Source organism: Oncorhynchus gorbuscha, linkage group LG02, assembly GCF_021184085.1.
Source record: "Oncorhynchus gorbuscha isolate QuinsamMale2020 ecotype Even-year linkage group LG02, OgorEven_v1.0, whole genome shotgun sequence".
NCBI lineage: Eukaryota > Metazoa > Chordata > Actinopteri > Salmoniformes > Salmonidae > Oncorhynchus > Oncorhynchus gorbuscha.
Genome location: NC_060174.1, coordinates 97,481,258 through 97,505,175, shown reverse-complemented (window position 1 = coordinate 97,505,175; position 23,918 = coordinate 97,481,258). Strand labels below are relative to the sequence as shown.

General features: G+C 43.7%; 1 protein-coding gene across 1 annotated transcript in view; it reads right to left on the bottom strand.

Moving 5' to 3' along the window:
- Positions 1-23,918, bottom strand: part of stk10 (serine/threonine kinase 10) — a 56,735-nt gene that overhangs the window by 18,382 nt on the left and 14,435 nt on the right. The window contains exons 2-7 of the mRNA XM_046328533.1: positions 23,262-23,426; positions 11,002-11,050; positions 9,182-9,331; positions 7,384-7,456; positions 5,102-5,296; positions 4,591-4,672 (exon numbers count right to left, since the gene is read on the bottom strand). Coding sequence (XP_046184489.1) covers positions 4,591-4,672; positions 5,102-5,296; positions 7,384-7,456; positions 9,182-9,331; positions 11,002-11,050; positions 23,262-23,426 — 714 coding nt within the window. The remainder of the gene's footprint in view (positions 1-4,590; positions 4,673-5,101; positions 5,297-7,383; positions 7,457-9,181; positions 9,332-11,001; positions 11,051-23,261; positions 23,427-23,918) is intronic.

The window sequence follows — 23,918 nt, the reverse complement described above, 5'->3', positions numbered from 1 at the left end:
ATGATAAGCTACATTGATTGATTGACCATGTCAATCAAATTGGGGGCTCCCAAGTGGTGCAACGGTCTAAGGCACTGCATCTCAGTGCTAGAGGTGTCACTACAGACCCTGGTTCGACTCAAGGCTGTATCACAACCGGCCGTGATTGGGAGTGCAATAGGGTGGCGCACAATTGGCCCACTGTAGTCCGGGTTAGTGTTTGGCCGGGGTAGGCAGTCATTGTAAATAAGAATATGTTCTTAACTGATTTGCGTAGATAAATAAAGATTCAATTCAAAAAATGTACTCGCTAGTAGACTGATCCAATGAACAATTGCATTACAGTTCAAAATGTTGTATAAAGTCTGCCCAAATGTGCCCAATTGTTTTTTTGATACATTTAAGTACACAACTGTGCACTCTCCTCAAACAATAACATGGCATTATTTCACTGTAATAGCTACTGTAAATTGGACAGTGCAGTTAGATTAACAAGAATTGCAGCTTTCTGCACATATCAGATATGTCTATGTCCTGGGAAATTATCTTGTTACTTATAATGTCATGCTAATCACATTAGCTCAGGTTAGCTCAACCGTCTGGTGAAGGGGACAACGATCCCATAGATGTTAACAAGGGATGACTATATCCACATTTTGTTTGATTTGCTTGCCATCTATAATAGTGATGACAGAAGTCTGACTGAACTTTACCAGAAGATGTCGAGCCCTTTCCAAACGCCTAATCCCTGATGAAGCAAACTAAATGAGCATTTGCTAGCTAGCTACCCTCACATATCTGAAAATGCATGATAAATTGAGGTTTACTGATTGCCCTATAACTCTGATGATGGAGCTAAATGTGAAATAATTACAAATGTGCAGTTCTGACTAGGGTTGGAAACTTCACGGGAAATTTCAAGATATTTTTCCACGGGAAGGTAAGGCTTGGAATTTTGTTTAATTTCATCATTTAAAAAAACTTATAACAGTGAACCTTTTTAGTGGGATACAGAAGGCAATTCTAGGTCTTGTGGCATATTTTGGTTCATATATCCCCAATTCCATGGAATTGCAACCCTCTGCATGCACAGTGCATTCTTCCATCACATGTACAGTTGATTCTCAAGATCTTGCACACTAATGAGATGCTATTGAGCCTGCACTACTACACTGTCCGAGCCAAGGACTACATGCTTTCTGGTTTTCATTACAATACTGGCTGGGGTGAATATATTTTATACGACATACATTATTTTTTTGTTAACTAGTAAATAGTAGCCTACAGTGTTTAAATAATTTCTAACTTGTTAACAATTTCTGCTAGTGTTAATTCCCGTTTCCATACATGTTTCATTTTAAAACATGCATCTTATCTCACAAAGGTGTTTAATCTAACTGCTTAACTATTTATCTGTACATGGAATTGTATTTGGGGTCTTTTACCTCCTTTTTTCTAATCTTTACAGGAAAATGCCACGGGTACTATCTGATGTTGTGGAGACATTTCACTGCAGCTAATGTAGAAGGAAAAGTGGTGTAAATTAGAAATACTGTACCAAATCATGTGAAGAATGCAACAAAGATGCAGAATCATCTGGCCAAGTGTATAAAGTTCCCTCAGCGCTCACAACCTCTGACAAAAGTCCCTCTACTTCTATTCGAGATGAAAATGAGGAATCAGACACCTTATAAACAGCAACAGCTCATGAATCAGAAGTTTTTTTGACAATGGAGGAACGTAGTCAGCGAAATGCTGATGAATGTCTTGCTCGAGCTATGTATGCAACTGGTTGACCTTTCAAGCTCACAGGCAATGTGTATTGGAAGAGATTTCTGAATGTTTTTCGCCCAACATGCACTCCTCCAACCAGACATGCTTTATCTACTCATTTGCTGAATGCAGAGTTCAAGTGAAGGTCAAGAAAATCATAGAGAAAGCAGACTATTGCAATCATCTCTGATGGGTGGTTGAATGTTCGTGGGCAAGGAATAATTAACTACATCATCTCCACCCCTCAACCAGTATTCTACAAGAGCACAGACACAAGGGACAACAGACACACCGGTCTCTACATTGCAGATGAGCTGAAGGCAGTCATAAATGACCTTGGACAGAAGGTATTTGCACTGGTGACAGACAATGCTGCGAACATGAAGGCTGCTTGGTCTAAAGTGGAGGAGTCCTACCCTCACATCACACCCATTGGCTGTGCTGCTTATGCATTGAATCTGCTCCTCAAGGACATCATGGCACTGAAAACAATGGATACACTACAAGAGAGCCAAGGAAATGGGTAGGTATGTGAAGGGCCATCAAGTTATAGCAGCAATCTACCTCACAAAGCAAAGTGAGAAGAATAAGAGCACCACATTGAAGGTGCCCAGCAACACCCATTGGGGTGGTGTTGTCATGATGTTTGACAGTCTCCTGGAAGGGAGGAGTCTCTCCAAGAAATGGCAATATCACAGTCTGCCAATATGGACAGCCCCATCAAGAGGATCTTCCTGGATTATGTATTTTGGGAAAGAGTGGTAAGCAGCCTGAAACTCATGAAACCTATAGCAGTAGCCATTGCACAGATTGAGGGAGACATCCTGTCTGATGTTCAGACTGCTTGCAAATGTAAGAGAAGAAATCCGTACTGCGCTGCCCACTTCACTGTTGCTCCAAGCAGAGGAAACTTCAGTTCTGAAATACATCAAAAAGCGTGAAGACTTCGGCCTGAAGCCCATACACGCTGCAGCGTACATGTTGGAACCCAAGTATGCTGACAAGAGCATCCTGTCTGGTGAAGCGCATCAACAAGGCCTATGGTGTCATCACTACAGTGTCTCGCCACCTTGGCCTGGATGAGGGGAAGGTTCTTGACAGTCTGGTGAAGTATATTTCCAAGCAAGAGCTTTGGGATGGAGATGCAATATGGCAGTCGTGCCAACGTATATCATCAGCCACCTGGTGGAAGGGACTTTGTGGATCTCAGGATCTCTACCCAGTTGCCTCAATCATCCTCCAAATCCCACCAACATCAGCTGCCTGGTCCCTGTTTGGGAACACACACACACCAAAGCACGCAACAGGCTGACCAATACAAGGGTTGAAAGATTGGTGGCCACCCGGGCAAATTTGAGGCTTTTTGAACCTGACAACGAGCCAATTTAGGAGGTCCAGGGAGAAGACATAGAAGCCTGAGAGGAAGACAACCAAAGCTTTAGTTTCTAGACTATCATTTTACAGATGCATGTCGAAAACGTTTTTGGGAGCAGACAAGTCGAACGCTATTGTGACGTTTTCTTGATAAACTATAGGCTGTCTCATCGTCATCGGTGATCAGGCCTGCCACCATCGTGTCATCAGCAAATTGAATGATGTTGGAGTTGTAGGTGAACTGGGAGTACAGGAGGGGACTATGCACGGACCTCTGAGAGGCCCCCATGTTGAGGGTCAGCGTGACAGATGGGTTGTTGCCTACACTCACCACCTAGGGGCGACCCGTAAGGATGTCCAAAATCCAGTTGCAGAGGGAGGAGTTCAGTCCCAGGGTCCTTAGCTTAGTGATGAGCTTGGAGGGCACTATGGTGCTGTGATAACATGCCATAACAGAGAAGGGGAGAGAGGAGAGCTACAGTCACATTGACTAGACTTATGTTTGTCCCCTGACATAATATATAGCACATGGACATCATCCAAGTTTTCACTGGAATAATGGATGTAATTAAACTGCCCTCTAATTAGATTTCCAGTCTGTCTATTAATTAGTGATCCACAACACGAAGTAACCCCAAGGCCTCCTCCCCCTGTCACAATGTATGTCAGGGTTTGCCAACTGGCGGCCTGCGGGTGAATTCATTTAGCCCCCCAAATTTGCTGAGCAAAAATGTTTTTAGATAGATATGCGATTGTATATAAATGTAAGAAAGGTTTGAAATTATTATGTTTTAGTCAAATCTTATCTGTCCTGGCGGTCAATTTTCAGTTGACAAATTATTTGTAATTATGTTCTGGCCCCCTGACCATCCACTTCTCCCGTGGCTGAATCTAGTTGATGATCCCTGATCTATGTCATGAGTCACAGATGGTGCGGATGAATGCTGTTCAATGGGTTTATTGCCATCAATGCCATCTAACTGGGCTAGAAACATAAATATGATAGCGATCAAAACCTTCCGTGCAGCACTGAACACGACCACTCCCATCTCCCTCTAAACTTCCAGCAGGCTTTGGGCTCTGTAATTGGCAAAGGGTGGAGAGAATAAGGAGAAATCCCAAAGCGCCATTCGTTGAAACAGGAATGCAAGTTGCTAGCATTACCCTCTGCTGTGGAACCCAGACAGGAAGCTGTGGCTCCTGCATTTTAATAGACACCTCGTCTATTTCCACGTTCTCTCTTGCCCTCTCTTCCGCACTCTCCATCTACCCAATGCCCTCTTTATGGTACTGCTCATTTGCCTATCGTATCATGTCACCACCTCTTGTGTCTGAAACAGCTGATGTCTTGGGAGGTTAAGATAGTAGACTTGTGAAGAGTGAGAACAAGACAGAGGGAGAACGTCCTCATACATCAGAGCAAGGTATACAACAGTATATATAGTGTGTCTGAGGCTCGCTTACCTCCAAGAGCTGTGCGGCGTCTGGACGACTCTCTGGATTCTTATCCAACGACTTTTTCAGGAAATCCTTAAACTCCCGTGACCTTAAACACACAGAATGCCGGGAACATTCATCAAAGAAGGGAGAAGGACTGATGGGGTGGTGGTGATATTTTCACTAGATAACTTAATGACACAGTGAGGCTAGAACGGAACAGATTCAGGAATGTGGTACACAGTTGGCTGCACAGCTCTGCAAGGTGGGTAATCATTACTTTAATCACGGCTATATTTCTTTCGACAAATAAAGCTTTCACTAGCAATGCTCTTCTCATCTGGAGAGAGCTCTCAGCACCTGGGGAGTGGGGGAAAAGGCCCGAGCCCTCGCATCTGCTGAGCAATGGAACACACCGCCTCATAAAAACGGATTAGAAAAGCTACAGCTTTACACACTCATATTGCTGTGTTCACCGGCTTAGTTTAAAGGACAGATGTAGACCCGTAGACCTCTCTGGCCCCTCCTCTCCTCTCACCACTTGCTGGGTTGCTCCAGGGTAGGGGGCTCAGACTTGGCTATCTTCAGCAGGACCCTCATGGGGTTGAGTTCATGATGCGGGGGCTCGATCTGGGCCAGTTCGATCAGGGTGATGCCCAGGGACCAGATGTCAGCCTTGTAGTCATACGGAGCGTCCTTCATGGTCTCACACATCACCACCTCAGGAGCCATCCTAGAATACAACATAGTACAATAGAGGATCTCTAATATGGTGGACAAATACCCTCTGGCGTTTTAAGACAAAAAAAAGATTGAAGTTAATGTTTAGGTTTCATATGATTCATCTGAAACGTCCCTCGCATTTATTGCTGTTGGCATATTGCAAAAGTTGTAAATACTTGTACACAGTTGTAAATAGTTCACATTCCAAGCTCACGGCCAATATTTGCATGTCAACACACTTTCGATTGAGCTATGTTTACTGACCAAGTGGATAGTAGGCATAATAACGTACTTTATCTGAGCTCTAGAGAGGGGTATGCAGTGTTTGCTTACGATCAAAAGTGACACGTTCCATAAAGAAATGGTACACTGTTAACTGTTATAGGCATATTTCTATTTTGCCCTGTTTATCAAGTGTTGGAAAAATAATCAACTGACTGGTTTTCTTGATGTCTGTAGTATTCTCACGGCAATCTGGTTTCCGCTCAGGTTACGGATGTGTCACTGCAACCATAAAGGTCTTCAATGATGTCACCATTCCCCTTGATTCTAAACAATGTTGTGCTGCTATTTTTATTGACTTGGCCAAAGCTTTTGATACAGACCATTCCATTCTTCTGGGCCGGCTAAGGAGTATTGGTGTCTCTGAAGGGTCTTTGGCCTGGTTTGTTAACAACCTCTCTCAAAGAGTGCAGTGTATAAAGTCAGAAAATCTGCCATCTCAGCCACTGCCTGTCACCAAGGGAGTACCCCAAAGCTCAATCCTAGGCCCCACGCTCTTCTCAATTTACATCAACAACATAGCTCAGGCAGTAGGAAGTACTCTCATCCATTTATATGCAGATGAGTCTTATACTCAGCTAGCCCCTCCCCAGATTATGTGTTAAACGCTCTACAAAGCTTTCTAAATGTCCAACAAGCTTTCTCTACCCTTAAACGTGTTCTGAACACCTCCAAAACTAAGGTCATGAGGTTTAGTAAAAAGAATGCCCCACTCTACACAGGTGTGATTACTACCTCTGAGTGTTTAAAGCTTGAGGTAGTCCACATACAACACCCGTTCTGCCAGTCACATTCTGTTAAAGGTCCCCAAAGAACACACATCCCTGGGTCGCCCGTCTTTTCCATTTGCTGCAGCTAGTGACTGGAATGAGCTGCAAAAAACACTCAAACTAGACAGTTTTATCTCAAATCTCTTCATTCAAAGACTCAATCATGGACACTCTTAATGACAATTGTGGCTGCTTTGCGTGATATATTCTTGTCGCTAACTTCTTGCCCTTTGTGCTGTTGTCTGTGCCCAATAATGTTTGTACCATGTTTTGTGCTGCTACCATGTTGTGTTGCCATGTGTTGCTGCCTTGCTAGGTTGTGGTCTTCGGTCTCTATTGCGTTGTCCCTCTTGTCGTGATGTGTGTTTTGTCCTATATTTATATTTTATTTTTAATCCCAGCCCATCTCCACAGGATTCCTTTTGGTAGGCCGTCATTGTAAGTAAGAATTTGTTCTTAACTGACCTGCCTAGTTAAATAAAGGTTAAATTAATCTTATTTTTTAAATAAGCTTCAAATTCACAGCAGAATACACAATGAAATTCCATCTGTATCTCATTTATGACGCTATCGAACAGGGTGAGAAGCTATCCCAATCGACATTGGATAACCTGGTCTGGTCAATAGTTAACTTCAACCGAACCATGCTTATTGGCAAACTAGCCAGGCCCAGCTAAAGCACAAGGTCCAGTATCAAACTAAGACATAAGAACTTTTCCAAGGGCCTTGTAAGGCTATGATCAAACCACACTGAGTGAGCAGTGGGCACTACTGTAAGGAATGCTATTATGCATTATGATATCAAGCAGAACATAGAACTGGTTTAATAGGTAGCATGGGTAGTAGCAAGAAGATGTTTGACATCCAGTCATGCAGTACAACAATAATCCCATTAAAGACATGTGCGTCCCAAATGGCACCCTATTCCCTACATAGTGCGTTACATTTTGACCGGAGACCAATAAAAGGTGCCATTTTGGACACAATCACTGGCAGTGTCGACACCCATTGTCATTCCCCTTTGTTTTCATGTGTATGTACTCACCAGTATGGTGTTCCTATAAAAGAGTCCCTTCTTTGCAGAGTTTTGGTATTTTGCGCTGACACGCCAAAATCCGCTACAAGCATTGAGACAGAAAGAAAACAGAACAGTTCAAATGTTTTTCAGAATTCCATTTCTTGGTAAAGAGAATGATTGACAGGCCAGTGTTATAACCTAATTTCTTCTTCCAGGGGAGGAATGTGTGTTTCTACACCGTAAAACTGCCATGACAGAGACAAGACGCAAAGCTGACTGATTAAATTTACAGCACAGGGTATAACATCCCAAACGGCCTTTCCATTTCCCAAAACATGATCCAGCACTTACAGAGATGTTATTTCTGCTTTAGCAACACATGAGTCTTCCTCAGGATATTACCAGAGACCGCCTGGGATGAGACCAGGGCAATGTTAAGTCTAGAGTTCAGATTGTAGTCTTTTATACTACTACTACCACCACTTTTATTTACTAAGCAAGACAATTAAAAACAAATTAACAATTAACAATGACGGCCTAGGCTACCTGGGGCAGCAGGTAGCATAGGGGTTAGAGAGTTGGGCCAGTAAAACGAAAGGTTGCTAGATCGAAACTCGGAGCTGATAAGGTAAAAATCTGTCGTTCGGGGGCAGAACAAGATCGTTAACCCACTGTTCCTAGACCGTCATTGTAAATAAGAATATGTTCTTAACTGACTTGCCCAGTTAAAACAAAGGTTAAATACATTTTTTTGTCATATTTGACCTTTTAACTGAGACTTCAGACTTCCCTTTGGTAAGTATAGTGTCTGATTTCTGTTAGGCCTTGAGGAATTCTTTAGGGGCCAATGCCTTTTCAGTGATGGTTGATTTGATTTGAGAATGGGACAACCCTATGATCTAGCATGAAAATACTCCACTTTCCCCAGACAGCAAGAGGATCTGTTGTCCGTTCCTGAGGAGCAGATCCAAATTCTACATTATACATTATGGAGCAAAATGACAGACCATGAGAACTGTACTGTACACGTCGGTCTTATTTGGGCAACTTTCCATTAGAGGCTCTCCCAGTCATTAAAACAAAGCTCCAGAGTCTGTCCTAGTGAAACTATGTGAGGCACTGAAGAGGGCCATGTAACATGACAAATCAGTCAGACTGTCTGAAGTTGGAAGTCAGTGGGTTGGAAGTCACTGACAGCCGGAGAATTCCCAGGGGGTCCTTAAAAGTTCACGGGCGTTATCAGGCAGCCCTTTCGAGTACAGTCCTGCTCTCTTCCCTGCTCCTCCCTTTCTCTCAGACTGACATTTATAAAGCTATTATAGGCTCCACAAAGCAGCCGTATAGTTTGGCAAGTGGCGATTCAACAAAAATCTGATAGACCTTTTGGACCCAAATCCTCAGCACACAGAACTTCAGGGATATTGAAACAACAGAATACTATCTATAAATCACATGGAGAAAGAATTTCAGAATGCCGCATTCCAACATATCTCACATCTGATTCTTCCGAGATGACTCAGGGAAGGACTTTTTCTAACTGGGTCGATTTATGTGAACATTCCCATCACGCTCTGCTTTCCAACAAGATAACAGCCACTTTTTCCAAAGACAACCGTGACCAATATACAATGTCCAATGAGAAGTCGTTGTTGCTTACTGGAGAATTAATCCAAATAGTTTAAGACTGTGGATAACAGAGGAACATTAAGGGGGATGGTTAGACCCAATAAGTAGAACACTGGTTCTAGCATTCTAGAGGTCTCCATATTCTAGAAGAATACATTCTATGGGTAAAACAATGTGGAGGGAGAATATAGAGACTCACCTAGCTTGATGTCTCCCTCCAGTGTAAGAAGGATGTTCCCGGCCTTCAAGTCTCTGTGGATGATCTTGATGCTGTGCAGGTAGACCAGGGCCTCCAGCATCTGTTTACAGATGACCTGTATCTGGGGCTCTATCAGGCCCCGGTCCAGCTCTGCAGACCAGAAAGAGGCAAGGACACCGGTTAGGGTAACAGACATCACTTTACACATCAACAAAAGTTTTACTTTAAATCCCCTCAAGAGAAAAATGGTACAACCCATTTTTACTGGTAACAAGTCAGAACTCCCTCGAAGGCAAGGTGGTTTATTGGGTCACCTGAGTATCAGATCGGGCTTCTGCCAGTACAAGATATAGGAAGTCTTAAGAGGTCACTGCCCCTTGAGAGCCGAGAGTGTCAATTGACTTTGAGAAAACATTAGCCTGCTTTAGCATGTGATCTCGATTCTTTCTGTGTTTGGTTAGCTGTATTTGGGGCCAGCGACTGCTGTAGTAGAAGCTGGAGGGAAACTCCACAGTACAGTAGAGCAGAGTTCAGTAGAGTAGGTTATAGTTCAGTACAGTAAATTGTGTACTCAGATCTACTGAACAGTACATTAGACTATTTACTGTGCCATCTAAACTTGTGGACCCAACTGTTTGTGAATACTATGATTTCCCCATTGCAGCCAAATCAATTGCAGACATTTCATTACTGATTTTTCTGAAATTCCATTACCGATTTGGTAACGATTAACTAATACCAATAACTAACTTAAATATCTGTCATTTGACAGCTCTAGTTGATGTATTTCTAATAACTCAAGACTTTTTCTGGTAGATGATGTTTTCTAAGACCCCTTCTCCAACAGTTTGAACATAAATCATTATTCCAGACTTTTAGGATGGAAAATAGTTGAAAATGTATATATATATGCCTTAATTTCTCAAAAATATAGACTCTTCGATTTAATTTGACACCCAGTTCAACATGCTCATATGAAGTTAACGTGTCGGTGCTCATCGGTCCTTTTACATGGAAACTACCAGGGGTCTCCTCTCCATCTGCGCTTAGTGTTTTGCAACAATAGCAGATCCATTACAGCGTGACGTCACTTGGCCTTGTTCGCCAATTATTTTATAATAAAGCAATATTCTTAAGAGCAACAATGCCTTGGCAGTTGCAGCTATGGCCTGAGGTATAGAATCTGAAACATCAAATGGGAGAGGCAGGAAGATTATGAAAGCAATGTTCTAAGGGAGAGAGCACATACCCATGAAGCACCACGCTGTCTACAGTACTGTGGGGTCTGGAATTATTGACACCCTTGATAAAGATGAGTAAAAAATACTGCATAAAATAACATAAATACTGACCTATATTGTATGCATTTTTGGGGAGAACAAGTATATTATTTTATACTAATACAAGTAATAAAAATCTCTAAAATATATGAAAGAAAAATAATTGGATCCCCTGTTTATAAATACTTCAGCACCCTCCTCTTGCATTGCGAGGATAATGACACAGCCTTTTTCTAAAATGTGTTATGAGATTGGAGAACATAATAGGAGGGATCTTAGAAAATTCCTCCATACAGAATCTTTCTGGATCCTTGATATCTTTTGTCTGCGCTTATGGACTGCCCTCGTCAGCTCCACGTTGGCCTGTCGAAAGAACAATGCATGTGCAGAAAATACCTACAAAATATGGTGGTGGATCTTTCATGTTATGGGGCTATTTTGCTTCCAATTTAGCATACAACATAGCTCAGAATTTGAATTATTTTTTGCTCATCTTTATCAAGGGATCCAATAATTCCGGACCCCACAACGTCGCCGTACCTAACATCGTTGCATCCACGGCTCCTCCGGGGCAGAACTCAATCATGATCTGTGTGGACAAAGAGGAAAATAGTCAGTATTGTGAAATACAAACTAAATGTAAACTTCCTAAGAGGGATTCCATGGAAAGTCACATTTTCTAGAGAACCAGCAACATGACGCACTTTAAAGTCACAGGCATATGTTAGTAGCCATTGTTTGACTTTTACTGTGATCACTTCAGAAGCTTCCCAGAGAAAAGGAAGCGGGGTAAAGAAAGAGAAGATGGATTAAATGGAGGGGGGCTGAGAGGAGACGAGTGGGAAGGCCCAGAGAAGTGACAGGTAGTAGCCGAGCTGCCTTCAATCTTACTGAGATACACTGGTCTCTCTCTGCTGTAATGGCCCTGAGAGAATGTCTGAAATCTAGAGAAAAGAGCGAGACAGGAGTTGTAGGCAGTAAGGCCTCTTGGAACTCAGATAACCTATACAATAAAAAGGACAGCACATGTCAGCAGCAGACGCCTGACGCTGCCCAGTCACCAGGAGATTAACCAACAGCTCCCTTTCTAGTCGTACACTCCTGTCTCTGACATCTGTGTTGAAAGCCCTCTTAATCACTCTACAATGCCTCGTGTCGCTATAGGCGATTCTCACCGTGGCCGTACAGAACAGCACTAGTCAGTGTGTTTAGCGATGGATGCGATAACAGACTGTCACTGTAACATAAACCAAATACCATCACCGCCAAGGTGAAACAGCAAGAACTGAGGAAAGGCAGAAACAGATTAGAAAAAAGCCCACTGATAACAATCCCGTGCATCTGCACTGTCAAAGGCTACTTATGAACGAGTCATGCAAGACAAGGGGGCCGAGCACAATAAAGCCAGAGTAGAAAGGTGTTTTGATCATAGTCCACATGGCTTGAGGGTTGATGGGGTACAGTAACTTTAACATACCGACGTTGTTTAAGGGATTCTGAGAGCACCTCAAATTTGAGGAAGTGTGTTCGCGCGCACGTGCATGTTTCTTTATCCAAGGCACTCAGATGGCTTGTCACTGTTCATCAACAGCATACATCTCTCACTGTTACATAATCCCCTGACAAATGAGTAACACAGACTAGGTCTTGTGTTACCATTGCAAAAAAGGCCCTCTCCAACCCATTAATGCACCTCTGTGCTATAAACACCATTGTTAAAGCAACAAAATGAATGGAGGACTTACAAGTAGTCACTGTACATAAGTGGACACACACACACACACACACACACACACACACGACTCCATCCCCAGCCGAGGGAGGTTCCCATGTTCCGGTCAGCCTTGGCTAGCCTCCACAGTAAAAGGGCGTCTTATGAGGCATAAGGTGATTTTAAAAAGTGGTGTTTGAGGCCTTGTATTAACATTGGATCCATTGGAGTTTATAGAGGTTAATTTGTGGTTTTTCCTAAATCCCTACTTATCCTCTCATCAACAAATACTTCAAATGTGGATGACAAGCTAGGTAAATAGACTTAAGAGGAAGGCATACCTGGTACAACCTCAACATTGGCTGTGTCCACCGAATGCCATTCAAATGACTACATGATAAACACCTACTGTAAAATGCTTTATCAACTTGTGGTTTTATGTATAGACAACAGGAAGTTTTTAGTGGAATCTAAATTATAATTATATCTATCGCTGCTACTGTAGGTAAATAACAGCAGTTTTCTCCCTTTGAGGGAATGTTGGCATGGTTTCCAGATGACAAGAGAAATTTTGCACTGGGAAAGACGTGATCCAACTGGTCAGACCGCATATAAACCACAGCCTGTATGTTCCTCTTGGAGAGAACTATCTTAATAATTGATGACTGTTAAAAGATGCCGTTTCACTGGCTAAGCCCTCTGAGTTTATGCCACTGACTGCTCAGTCGGGCAAGTTAAGTTGAGCTGATGCAAGACTTGCAACCACTGTGTGAGATACACAAGTAAACTGGCTTAGGTAGCACCTTGGAGACATTGACGTGGTATTTAAGTTCATACAACTGTGTACCGACACCGACAGTGATTTCCAACCTCATGTTCTAAGAAATCTCCCGGACAGCTTTTCTCCATCATGAAAAGAATCAGCATTATGCATAGTGACACTTTGGGAATTGAATAACGTTCCAGTGATAGACAGGTAAAGGTTCTAAAATTGGTTTAGGACCCATTTAGGTCAAAAATGTGTCACCCTTGAAGAACATAATTCAGAGAAAAAACATATCACATTTTATCAAATTCGATCTTGGGTTCGGTACACACAGACATAAAGACAACAATTCAAAAGTTTGGGGTCGCTTAGAAATGTCCTTGCTTTTGAAAGAAAAGCACTTTTTTTGTCCATTAAAACATAAAATTGGTCAAAAATACAGTGTAGACATTGTTAATGTTGTAAATGACTATTGCAGCTGGAAACAGCAGATATTTTTATGGAATATCTACATAGGCGTACAGAGGCCATTATCATCAACCATCACTCCTGTGTTTCAATGGCATGTTGTGTTAGCTAATCCAAGTTTATCATTTTAAGAAGGCTAATTGATCATTAGAAAACCATTTTGCAATTATGTTCACACAGCTTTAAACTGTTGTTCTGTTTACAGCAGCAATAAAACTGGCCTTCTTTAGACTAGTTGAGTATCTGGAACATCAGCATTTGTGGGTTTGATTACAGGCTCAAAATGTATACAAATAAACGTTCTGAAACTCATCAGTCTATTCTTGTTCTGAGAAATGAAGATAATTCCATGCAAGAAACTGAAGATCTCGTACAACGCTGTGTACTACTGCCTTTCACGGAACAGCGCAAACTGGCTACAACCAGAATAGAAAGAAAAGTGGGAGGCCCCGGTGCACAACTGAGAAAGTACATTAGAGTGTGTAGTTTGAGAAACAGATGCCTCACAAGTCCGCAACTGGCAGCTTCATTAAATAGAACCCGCAAAACACCCGTCTCAATGTCAACACTGAAGAGGCGACTCCGGGATGCTGGCCTTCTAGGCAGAGTTGCAAAGAAAAGCCATAACTCAGACTGGCTAATAAAAACAAAAGATTAAGATGGGCAAAAAGAACACAGACACTGGACAGAGGAACTATGTGTCGCCTCTTCACTGTTGAAGGAAATGTCTAAGGGACCCCAAACCTTGAATGGTAGTAATATATAGTTGAATTCAGAGGTTTACATACACCTTAGACAAATACATTTAAACTCAGTTTCTCACAATTCCTGACATTTAATACTAGTCAAAATTCCGTCTTCGGTCAGTTAGGACCACTATTTTAAGAATGTGAAATGTCCGAATAATAGTAGAATGATTTATTTCAGCTTTTCTTTTTCATCACATTCCCAGTGGGTCAGAAGTTAACATACACTCAATTAGTGTTTGGTAGCATTGCCTTTAAAATTGTTTAACTTGGGTCAAAAGTTTTGGGTAGCCATCCACAAGCTTCCCACAATACGTTGCGTGAATTTTAGCGCATTCCTCCTGACAGAGCTGGTGTAACCGAGTCAGGTTTGTAGGCCTCCTTGCTGGCACATGCTTTTTAAGTTCTGCCCACAAATTTTCTATAGGATTGAGGTCGGGGCTTTGTGATGGTCACTCCAATACCTGGACTTGGTTGTCCTTAAGCCATTTTGCCACAACTTTGGAAGTATGATTGGGGTCGTTGTCCATTCGGAAGACCCATTTGCGACCAAGCTTTAACTTCCTGACTGATGTCTTGAGATGTTGCTTCAATATATCCACTTAATTGTTCTTCCTCATGATGCCATCTATTTTGTGAAGTTGCAGCAAAGCACAAGGCAAGTCAGTTAAGAACAAAATCTTATTTGCAATGATGGCCTAGGAACAGTTGGTTAACTGCCTGTTCAGGGGCAGTTAACCTTTCGGTTACTAGTCCAACGCTCTAACCACTAGGCTACCCTGCCACCCCATTATGGCCAAACAGTTCCATTTTTGGTTCATCAGAACAGAGGACATTTCTCCAAAAAGTATGATCTTTGTCTCCATGTGCAGTTGCAAACTGCTGGCTTTTTTATGTTGGTTTTAGAGCAGTGGCTTCTTCCTTGCTGAGCAGCCTTTCAGGTTATGTTGATATGGGACTCATTTTACTGTGGATATAGATACTTTTCTACCCGTTTCCTCCAGCATCTTCCCACAGTCCTTTGCTGTTGTTCTGGGATTGATTTGCACTTTTCGCACCAAAGTACATTCATCTATAGGAGACAGAACGCGTGGTCCCATGGTGTTTATACTTGTGTACTGTTTGTACAGATGAACGTGGTACCTTCAGACGTTTGGAAATTGCTCCCAAGGATGAATCAGACTTGTGGAGGTCTTGGCTGAATTCTTTTGATTTTCCCATGGTGTCAAGCAACGAGGCACTGAGTTAAGATATGGCCTTGAAATACAGCCACTGGTACACCTCCAATTGACTCAAATTATGTCAATTAGCCTATCAGAGGCTTCTAAAGCCATGACATAATTTTCTGGAATTTTCCAAGCTGTTTAAAAGCACAGTCAAATTAGTGCATGTAAACTTCTGACCCACTGGAATTGTGACACAGTTATGTGTGAAATAATCTGTCTGTAAACTATTGCTGTAAAAATGACTTGTGTCATGCAAAGTAGATGTTCAAACTGACTTGCCAAAACTATAGTTTGTTAAGAAATTTGTGGAGTGGTTGAAAAATGACTTTTGATGATTCCAACCTAAGTGTATGTAAACTTCCAACTTCAACTGTGTGTGTGTGTGAGAGATGTACATCTCTATATAGATATAACCCCTTGGCAGAAAGCACTGGTCAACTGCAAAACATACAGAATGCTGCAGCACGAGTACTGACCAAGACCAGACAGAGAGCACACATTACAATGGTTTTAAGGTCTCTGCACTGTAAAACATACAGAATGCTGCAGCACAGGTACTGACCAAGACCAGACAGAAAGCACACATTACAATGGTTTTACGGTCTCTGCACTGTAAAAAATACAGAATGCTGCAGCACAGGTACTGACCAAGACCAGACAGAGAGCACATATTACACCAGTTTTAAGGTCTCTGCACTGTAAAACATACAGAATGCTGCAGCACAGGTACTGACCAAGACCAGACAGAAAGCACACATTACAATGGTTTTAAGGTCTCTGCACTGTAAAACATACAGAATGCTGCAGCACAGGTACTGACCAAGACCAGACAGAAAGCACACATTACAATGGTTTTAAGGTCTCTGCACTGTAAAACATACAGAATGCTGCAGCACGGGTACTGACCAAGACCAGACAGAGAGCACATATTACACCAGTTTTAAAGTCTCTGCACTGGCTGCCTGTGTGTTTTAGAATTCATTTTAAGATTCTATTGGTTTTTAAATCAATCCATGATTATGCACCACAATACATGTCAGACATGCTTTCGATCACCACATTCTTTTGGAGAGATTGGAAACCCAAATTGGTCTACACGGACATGTTCTGGCCTGGTTTAGGTCTTATCTGTCGGAAAGATATCAGTTTGTCTCTGTGAATGGTTTGTCCTCTGACAAATCAACTGTACATTTCGGTGTTCCTCAAGGTTCTGTTTTAGGACCACTATTGTTTTCACTATATATTTTACCTCTTGGGGATGTTATTCGAAAACATAATGTAAACTTTCACTGCTATGCGGATGACACACAGCTGTACATTTCAATGAAACATGGTGAAGCCCCAAAATTGCCCTCGCTAGAAGCATGTGTTTCAGACATAAGGAAGTGGATGGCTGCAAACTTTCTACTATTAAACTCGGACAAAACAGAGATGCTTGTTCTAGGTCCCAAGAAACAAAGAGATCTTCTGTTGAATCTGACAATTAATCTTAATGGTTGTACAGTCGTCTCAAATAAAACTGTGAAGGACCTCAGCGTTACTCTGGACCCTGATCTCTCTTTTGAAGAACATATCAAGACCATTTCGAGGACAGCTTTTTTCCATCTACGTAACATTGCAAAAATCAGAAACTTTCTGTCCAAAAATGATGCAGAAAAATTAATCCATGCTTTTGTCACTTCTAGGTTAGACTACTGCAATGCTCTATTTTCCGGCTACCCGGATAAAGCACTAAATAAACTTCAGTTAGTGCTAAATACGGCTGCTAGAATCCTGACTAGAACCAAAAAATTTGATCATATTACTCCAGTGCTAGCCTCTCTACACTGGCTTCCTGTCAAAGCAAGGGCTGCTTTCAAGGTTTTACTGCTAACCTACAAAGCATTACATGGGCTTGCTCCTACCTACCTCTCTGATTTGGTCCTGCCGTACATACCTACACGTACGCTACGGTCACAAGACGCAGGCCTCCTAATTGTCCCTAGAATTTCTAAGCAAACAGCTGGAGGCAGGGCTTTCTCCTATAGAGCTCCATTTTTATGGAACGGTCTGCCTACCCATGTCAGAGACGCAAACTCGGTCTCAACCTTTAAGTCTTTACTGAAGACTCATCTCTTCAGTGGGTCATATGATTGAGTGTAGTCTGGCCCAGGAGTGGGAAGGTGAACGGAAAGGCTCTGGAGCAACGAACCGCCCTTGCTGTCTCTGCCTGGCCGGTTCCCCTCTTTCCACTGGGATTCTCTGCCTCTAACCCTGTTACGGGGCTGAGTCACTGGCTTGCTGGGGCTCTCTCGTGCCGTCCCTGGGGGGGGTGCGTCACCTGGGTGGGTTGATTCACTGTTGTGGTCGGCCTGTCTGGGTTCCCCCCCCCCCTTTGGGTTGTACCGTGTCGGAGATCTTTGTGAGCTATACTCGGCCTTGTCTCAGGATGGTAAGTTGGTGGTTGAAGGTTTCCCTCTAGTGGTGTGGGGGCTGTGCTTTGGCAAAGTGGGTGGGGTTATATCCTTCCTGTTTGGCCCTGTCCGGGGGGTGTCCTCGGATGGGGCCACAGTGTCTCCTGACCCCTCCTGTCTCAGCCTCCAGTATTTATGCTGCAGTAGTTTGTGTCGGGGGGCTAGGGTCAGTTTGTTTATCTGGAGTACTTCTCCTGTCCTATTCGGTGTCCTGTGTGAATCTAAGTGTGCGTTCTCTAATTCTCTCCTTCTCTCTTTCTTTCTCTCTCTCGGAGGACCTGAGCCCTAGGACCATGCCCCAGGACTACCTGACATGATGACTCCTTGCTGTCCCCAGTCCACCTGGCCATGCTGCTGCTCCAGTTTCAACTGGCCTGGGCCCTAGGACCATGTCCCAGGACTACCTGACATGAGGACTCCTTGCTGTCCCCAGTCCACCTGGCCATGCTCCTGCTCCAGTTTCAACTGTTCTGCCTTACTATTATTCAACCATGCTGGTCATTTATGAACATTTGAACATCTTGGCCACGTTCTGTTATAATCTCCACCCGGCACAGCCAGAAGAGGACTGGCCACCCCACATATGCTCTCTCTAATTCTCTCTTTCTTTCTCTCTCTCGGAGGACCTGAGCCCTAGGACCGTGCCCCAGGACTACCTGACCTGATGGCTCCTTGCTGTCCCCAGTCCACCTGACTGTGCTGCTGCTCCAGTTTCAACTGTTCTGCCTTATTATTATTTGACCATGCTGGTCATTTATGAACATTTGAACATCTTGGTCATGTTCTGTTATAATCTCTACCCGGCACAGCCAGAAGAGGACTGGCCACCCCACATAGCCCGGTTCCTCTCTAGGTTTCTTCCTAGGTTTTGGCCTTTCTAGGGAGTTTTTCCTAGCCACCGTGCTTTTACACCTGCATTGTTTGCTGTTTGGGGTTTTAGGCTGGGTTTCTGTACAGCACTTTGAGATATCAGCTGATGTACGAAGGGCTATATAAATGAATTTGATTTGATTTGATTTAAGTTCTGTACCCAGTAGGTCCCTCAGGTCCTCTGGCACTGGCCTTTTAACCATCCCAAAGCCTAGGACCAAGACGCATGGAGAGGCAGGCTTTAAGTTCTGTACCCAGTAGGTCCCTCAGGTCCTCTGGCACTGGCCTGTTACTATCCCAAAGCCTAGGACCAAGACGCATGGAGAGGCAGGCTTTAAGTTCTGTACCCAGTAGGTCCCTCAGGTCCTCTGGCACTGGCCTTTTAACCATCCCAAAGCCTAGGACCAAGATGCATGGAGAGGCAGGCTTTAGTTACTATGCCCCCAGACTCTGGAATAGCCTGCCAGAGAACCTGAGGGAGGGCAAAACTGTGGACATATTTAAAAGAGATCTTAAAACATGTCTTTTTAGCTTTGCTTTTCCTCTGGGTGCTTTTTAGCTGTTCAGTTTGTGTCACTTTTGTTTTTTTTATCTTATGTTTGTTGTGTAGTAAATATTTAAGCTTTTATTTAATAGTTTTGTATTTTCCCGTTAAGCACATTGCATTGCATGTCTGAAATGTGCTGTATAAATAAAGCTTAATTTGATGGTACATTACAGTACGTCCTCAGGATGGATTCAGAATGAAGAACAGTAATAGACAGACAACACATTGCTCTATGTGATGTACTGTAGCTCCACTGAGATGGTGGGTAGAAGGGAGTGAGATAGTGAACAAAAAGAGGATGAGGGCATATTTACAGTAAACGGAGTGGCGCTGTGCTGGGGGGATAAAAACAAGAACCCTACACGGACATCATTCACCTCCTGTTATATGGCCTCTGCCTCTGCCTCTGCCTCTGCCTGGTATCAACTGAACAGAACACAGCAGTATTTCTTTAGACTGAGAGCCCTCTCTTCATAAAGAGGCAGCCTCAAGGTGTGCAGTAGGGTTTTGTGTTGGCCCTAGGAGTGGCAATAGACTACACTGACTGCACACTAAGAGATACCATCCATCTGTTAACACCTACTAATACAGTTCTAGAGTTTATTATTGGTTGATCTCCAGATGAAAACATTCATGGCTGGCTGCAGTCCCTCAACTAATAATGACGAACGTAACTGGTCCTGTAAGACAGGGTCTGTTTGATAGATCAGAAGTTGGCTAGTTAGTCAAGATGGAGTGATTCCAGAAGTGAACAAAAGCTTATAAATGGTATGTGTGTCTGCTTGTTTGCGCCTGTATGTGTGTCTCCTGTCTGCGCGTGTCTCCTGTCTGCGCGTGTCTCCTGTCTGCCGTCTTACGCCCGTCTGCCGTCTTACGCCCGTCTGCCGTCTTACGCCTGTCTGCCGTCTTACGCCTGTCTGCCGTCTTACGCCTGTCTGCCGTCTTACGCCTGTCTGCGCGTCTGCTGTCTTACGCCTGTCTGCGTGTCTGCTGTCTTACGCCTGTCTGCGTGTCTGCTGTCTACGCCTGTCTGCGTGTCTGCTGTCTACGCCTGTCTGCGTGTCTGCTGTCTACGCCTGTCTGCTGTCTACGCCTGTCTGCGTGTCTGCTGTCTACGCCTGTCTGCGTGTCTGCTGTCTACGCCTTTCTGCGTGTCTGCTGTCTACGCCTGTCTGCGTGTCTGCTGTCTACGCCTGTCTGCTGTGTCTACGCCTGTCTGCGTGTCTGCTGTCTACGCCTGTCTGCTGTCTGCTGTCTACGCCTGTCTGCGTGTCTGCTGTCTACGCCTGTCTGCGTGTCTGCTGTCTACGCCTGTCTGCGTGTCTGTACGCCTGTCTTACGCCTGTCTGTGTCTGCGTGTCTCTATGCCTGTGCGCCTGTCTGCGTGTGTGTCTGTCTGCGTGTCTGCTGTCTACGCCTGTCTGCGTGTCTGCTGTCTGCGCCTGTCTGCGTGTATGCGTGTCTGCGTGTCTGTACGCCTGTCTGCGTGTCTGCTGTCTGTATGCGTGTCTGCTGTCTGTATGCGTGTCTACGCCTGTCTGTCTATGCCTGTACTGTGCCTGTATGTGTGTGTCTGCTGTCTGTCCGTGTCGCCTGTGTCTGTCGCTGTCTCTGTCTGCGCCTACTGTCCTGTCCTGTCCGCGCCTGTGTCCGCTGTCTCTACTGTCCTGTCCTGTGTGTGTGCGTCTACTGTCCGTGATCATGTCTCTGTGTACGTCTGTGTGTGTTAATGTCAGCAGTCAATTAGCTACCCTACAGTAAAGGCCCCCTATTTCTCACGCTGTGGCTGGAAAACAGATTTCTCATTTAGGAACAAACAGCCTTCTCTCTCTCTCCCCAGAGCAGAGTAGGTGGGCAGCGGAATGTGCTCTCCAGCTGAAAGAGGGGGGTTTCTGAGGCCCAAAGCCCAACTGCCGGTTCTCTTCAGCAGAGACACCCCACCCAGCCTAGGCAGACTGGCATCCTCCAGGGATCACACATCTTTAGTCATCCCCTTGGCACTGGCCCTTGGCCAGGGAGAGGCAATACTCTCACTTTGTGGTGCCAGTGTTATGGTCAGACAACTCATCCCCACCCAGAAACATATTGGGTTGTTCCGACACTGGAGAGAGAGGCCAAACTATAACCTGATTCTTTCTGATGATATCCAAGTATGACATAGTTCTATTGTGTCATCTAAACCGCCGATCTTAACAGGGTCATTAGCATAAACAAATAGTGGGAAGTGGTGTATAAGTGAGCACTGCCTCTGGCTACTCACTCTGGAGGAAATAACCTGGGCCTCTTGAATAAGATCACATTGATGTCGGACTATACTGCCCATGTACACTCAATGATAGGCTGCACCATTTTAAAATGTAGAATAGTTGAGAACCAGATCAGAGAGAAAACTGAAACCCCACCAAGGACACACACAGACAGGAAATGTGTGGTTGGAAAGCTGTACGTGTATTTGCACACGGCAAATGAAAACACAATGAGCTGACAGTCTCGATGCAGAGGCCTTGTCGAAAGGAGAATGTACCTTTCGCACTATGGAATTTCAGCTATGCCATAGCAGGGGTGCAACAAGCCTCGGGGTTTTGAACAGCTGGGTAGGGGGAGCAAGAGACCTGCTGCCTTGTACAAGGTGCCCCAACACTGCACTATGATGTCATACCCCACTGTCTGTTGACCATCTACTCTGAACACTATGAGAGATGGAATCATTGTGTACACAACCATTTAAAAATCGGTATGAGGCTGGAATGAAATGTAGAAAACTCTTGGCATCTACTTGGTCTGTAAGAACCACACTTAAAGCAGCACTATACAGACACCGCTCTGACTATTACCTGGGTGCTAAAATTGAACTAGTTTGTTTAATTTCAGTTTAAACTGCTGTGAAAAATCACCCCAAAAAGCTACACAATGCAGGTTTAAGATAATCTACACTTTCGCCTCTATGACCATTTCAACTCAGCAGTTTTACATCACTTTGGCTTTTAGCTGTCGAGTGGAGTTCAAATTCTGCACATATCCAGGTCACGGTTTCAAAGGTCAGTCAGTCATGCAATGATAGTCACAAAAATACTATAGTCAGATAAATAATTAATCGTAAACGTCAGAATCCAACCCAATGTGTATCACAGTTCAGAATAACAACATTTTGCTGCAGTATATACAGTGTGCAACAGAATAGCATCATAAAGTGTTGCTGCAGTATGAACAGTGTGCAACAGAATAGCATCATAAAGTGTTGCTGCAATATGAACAGTGTGCAACAGAATAGCATCATAAAGTGTTGCTGCAGTATGAACAGTGTGCAACAGAATAGCATCATAAAGTGTTGCTGCAGTATGAACAGTGTGCAACAGAATAGCATCATAAAGTGTTGCTGCAGTATGAACAGTGTGCAACAGAATAGCATCATAAAGTGTTGCTGCAGTATGAACAGTGTGCAACAGAATAGCATCATAAAGTGTTGCTGCAGTATGAACAGTGTGCAACAGAATAGCATCATAAAGTGTTGCTGCAGTATGAACAGTGTGCAACAGAATAGCATCATAAAGTGTTGCTGCAGTATGAACAGTGTGCTAGATTATTTGTTTTAACAATAACGTGTTGGCTTGTGACCATTTTCTCTTTTTGCTACATTTCGTAATTGCTAGGATACTTGATGTCCGGGACCAGCATGCTTTATAAGGTCAACAGTGTTTGTCTTGGAAGACACGGGCATATAACAAAGTACATGCAAAATTGCAGTGTATTCAATAATGAGAGAGGGAGAGGGGGAAAAAAAGTCTCTTAGAGGGAGGAAGTGAACGATCTAGCTAGATCCTCATAGAATCTATGAAGGTTCACCATCAGGTTAGGTCAGAACCTATTCTGTAATAGAGGGCTCTGGAATGGATCAGACCATTGATTTGGCTAACAGTTTTGGGAGTTCCACTACAAACTCCACAGGGTCCAGTTCCGGCTCACCGTCGGCACAGTGGCTCATGGGTGGCCCACTGGCGGCCCGGAGGTCTTACCCAGAGCTTGGCGTCGTGGTAAAAGGCGTCTAGCAGCTTGACAATGTAGCGGTGGTCACACTTGGCCAGGATGTCTATCTCCACCATGTAGTCCTCCAGCTCCTCTTCAGTCTTCGTCTCAATCACCTTGGCCGCAGCCAGCGCTCCAGTCTCCTTGTTTTTGGCCTAGAAGATTAAGGAGTCAACATGTCAATATTTACACCATCGTGTCCTCATTTAGTGTTCATGAGATGAAGGATATCGAGACATTTATACATTCATTTAAAAAAGCCTTCTCACTTTGACTTTCCATATATATTTTGCTTTGCGATTCTACCCTAACAGGCGTTATTATGTATTGGGTGACTGGTAAATGTCAAAAGGTCAGCACACAGGAAGTAGGCTACAGGCATCATTTCTGAACATGGGGGCTATTTAAATAGAATACACGAGGACAGTGAATTTTAATCAGAGGGTATATTGCGTAATACTAAGAAAAAAATCATAGGTGGGGCCCGGCCGTGGTGAACTAGTAAGGGCGTTAGGAAGGAAATTGAACTTGCGAAAACCACCCCGTTTCGAAATGAACTTCCGTGTTTTTCTCATGTGACTACAATTGAAAAGGTAGTGAAGACATCACAAGTCTCATATATTGCGAAATAAGCAAATGGACTTCAT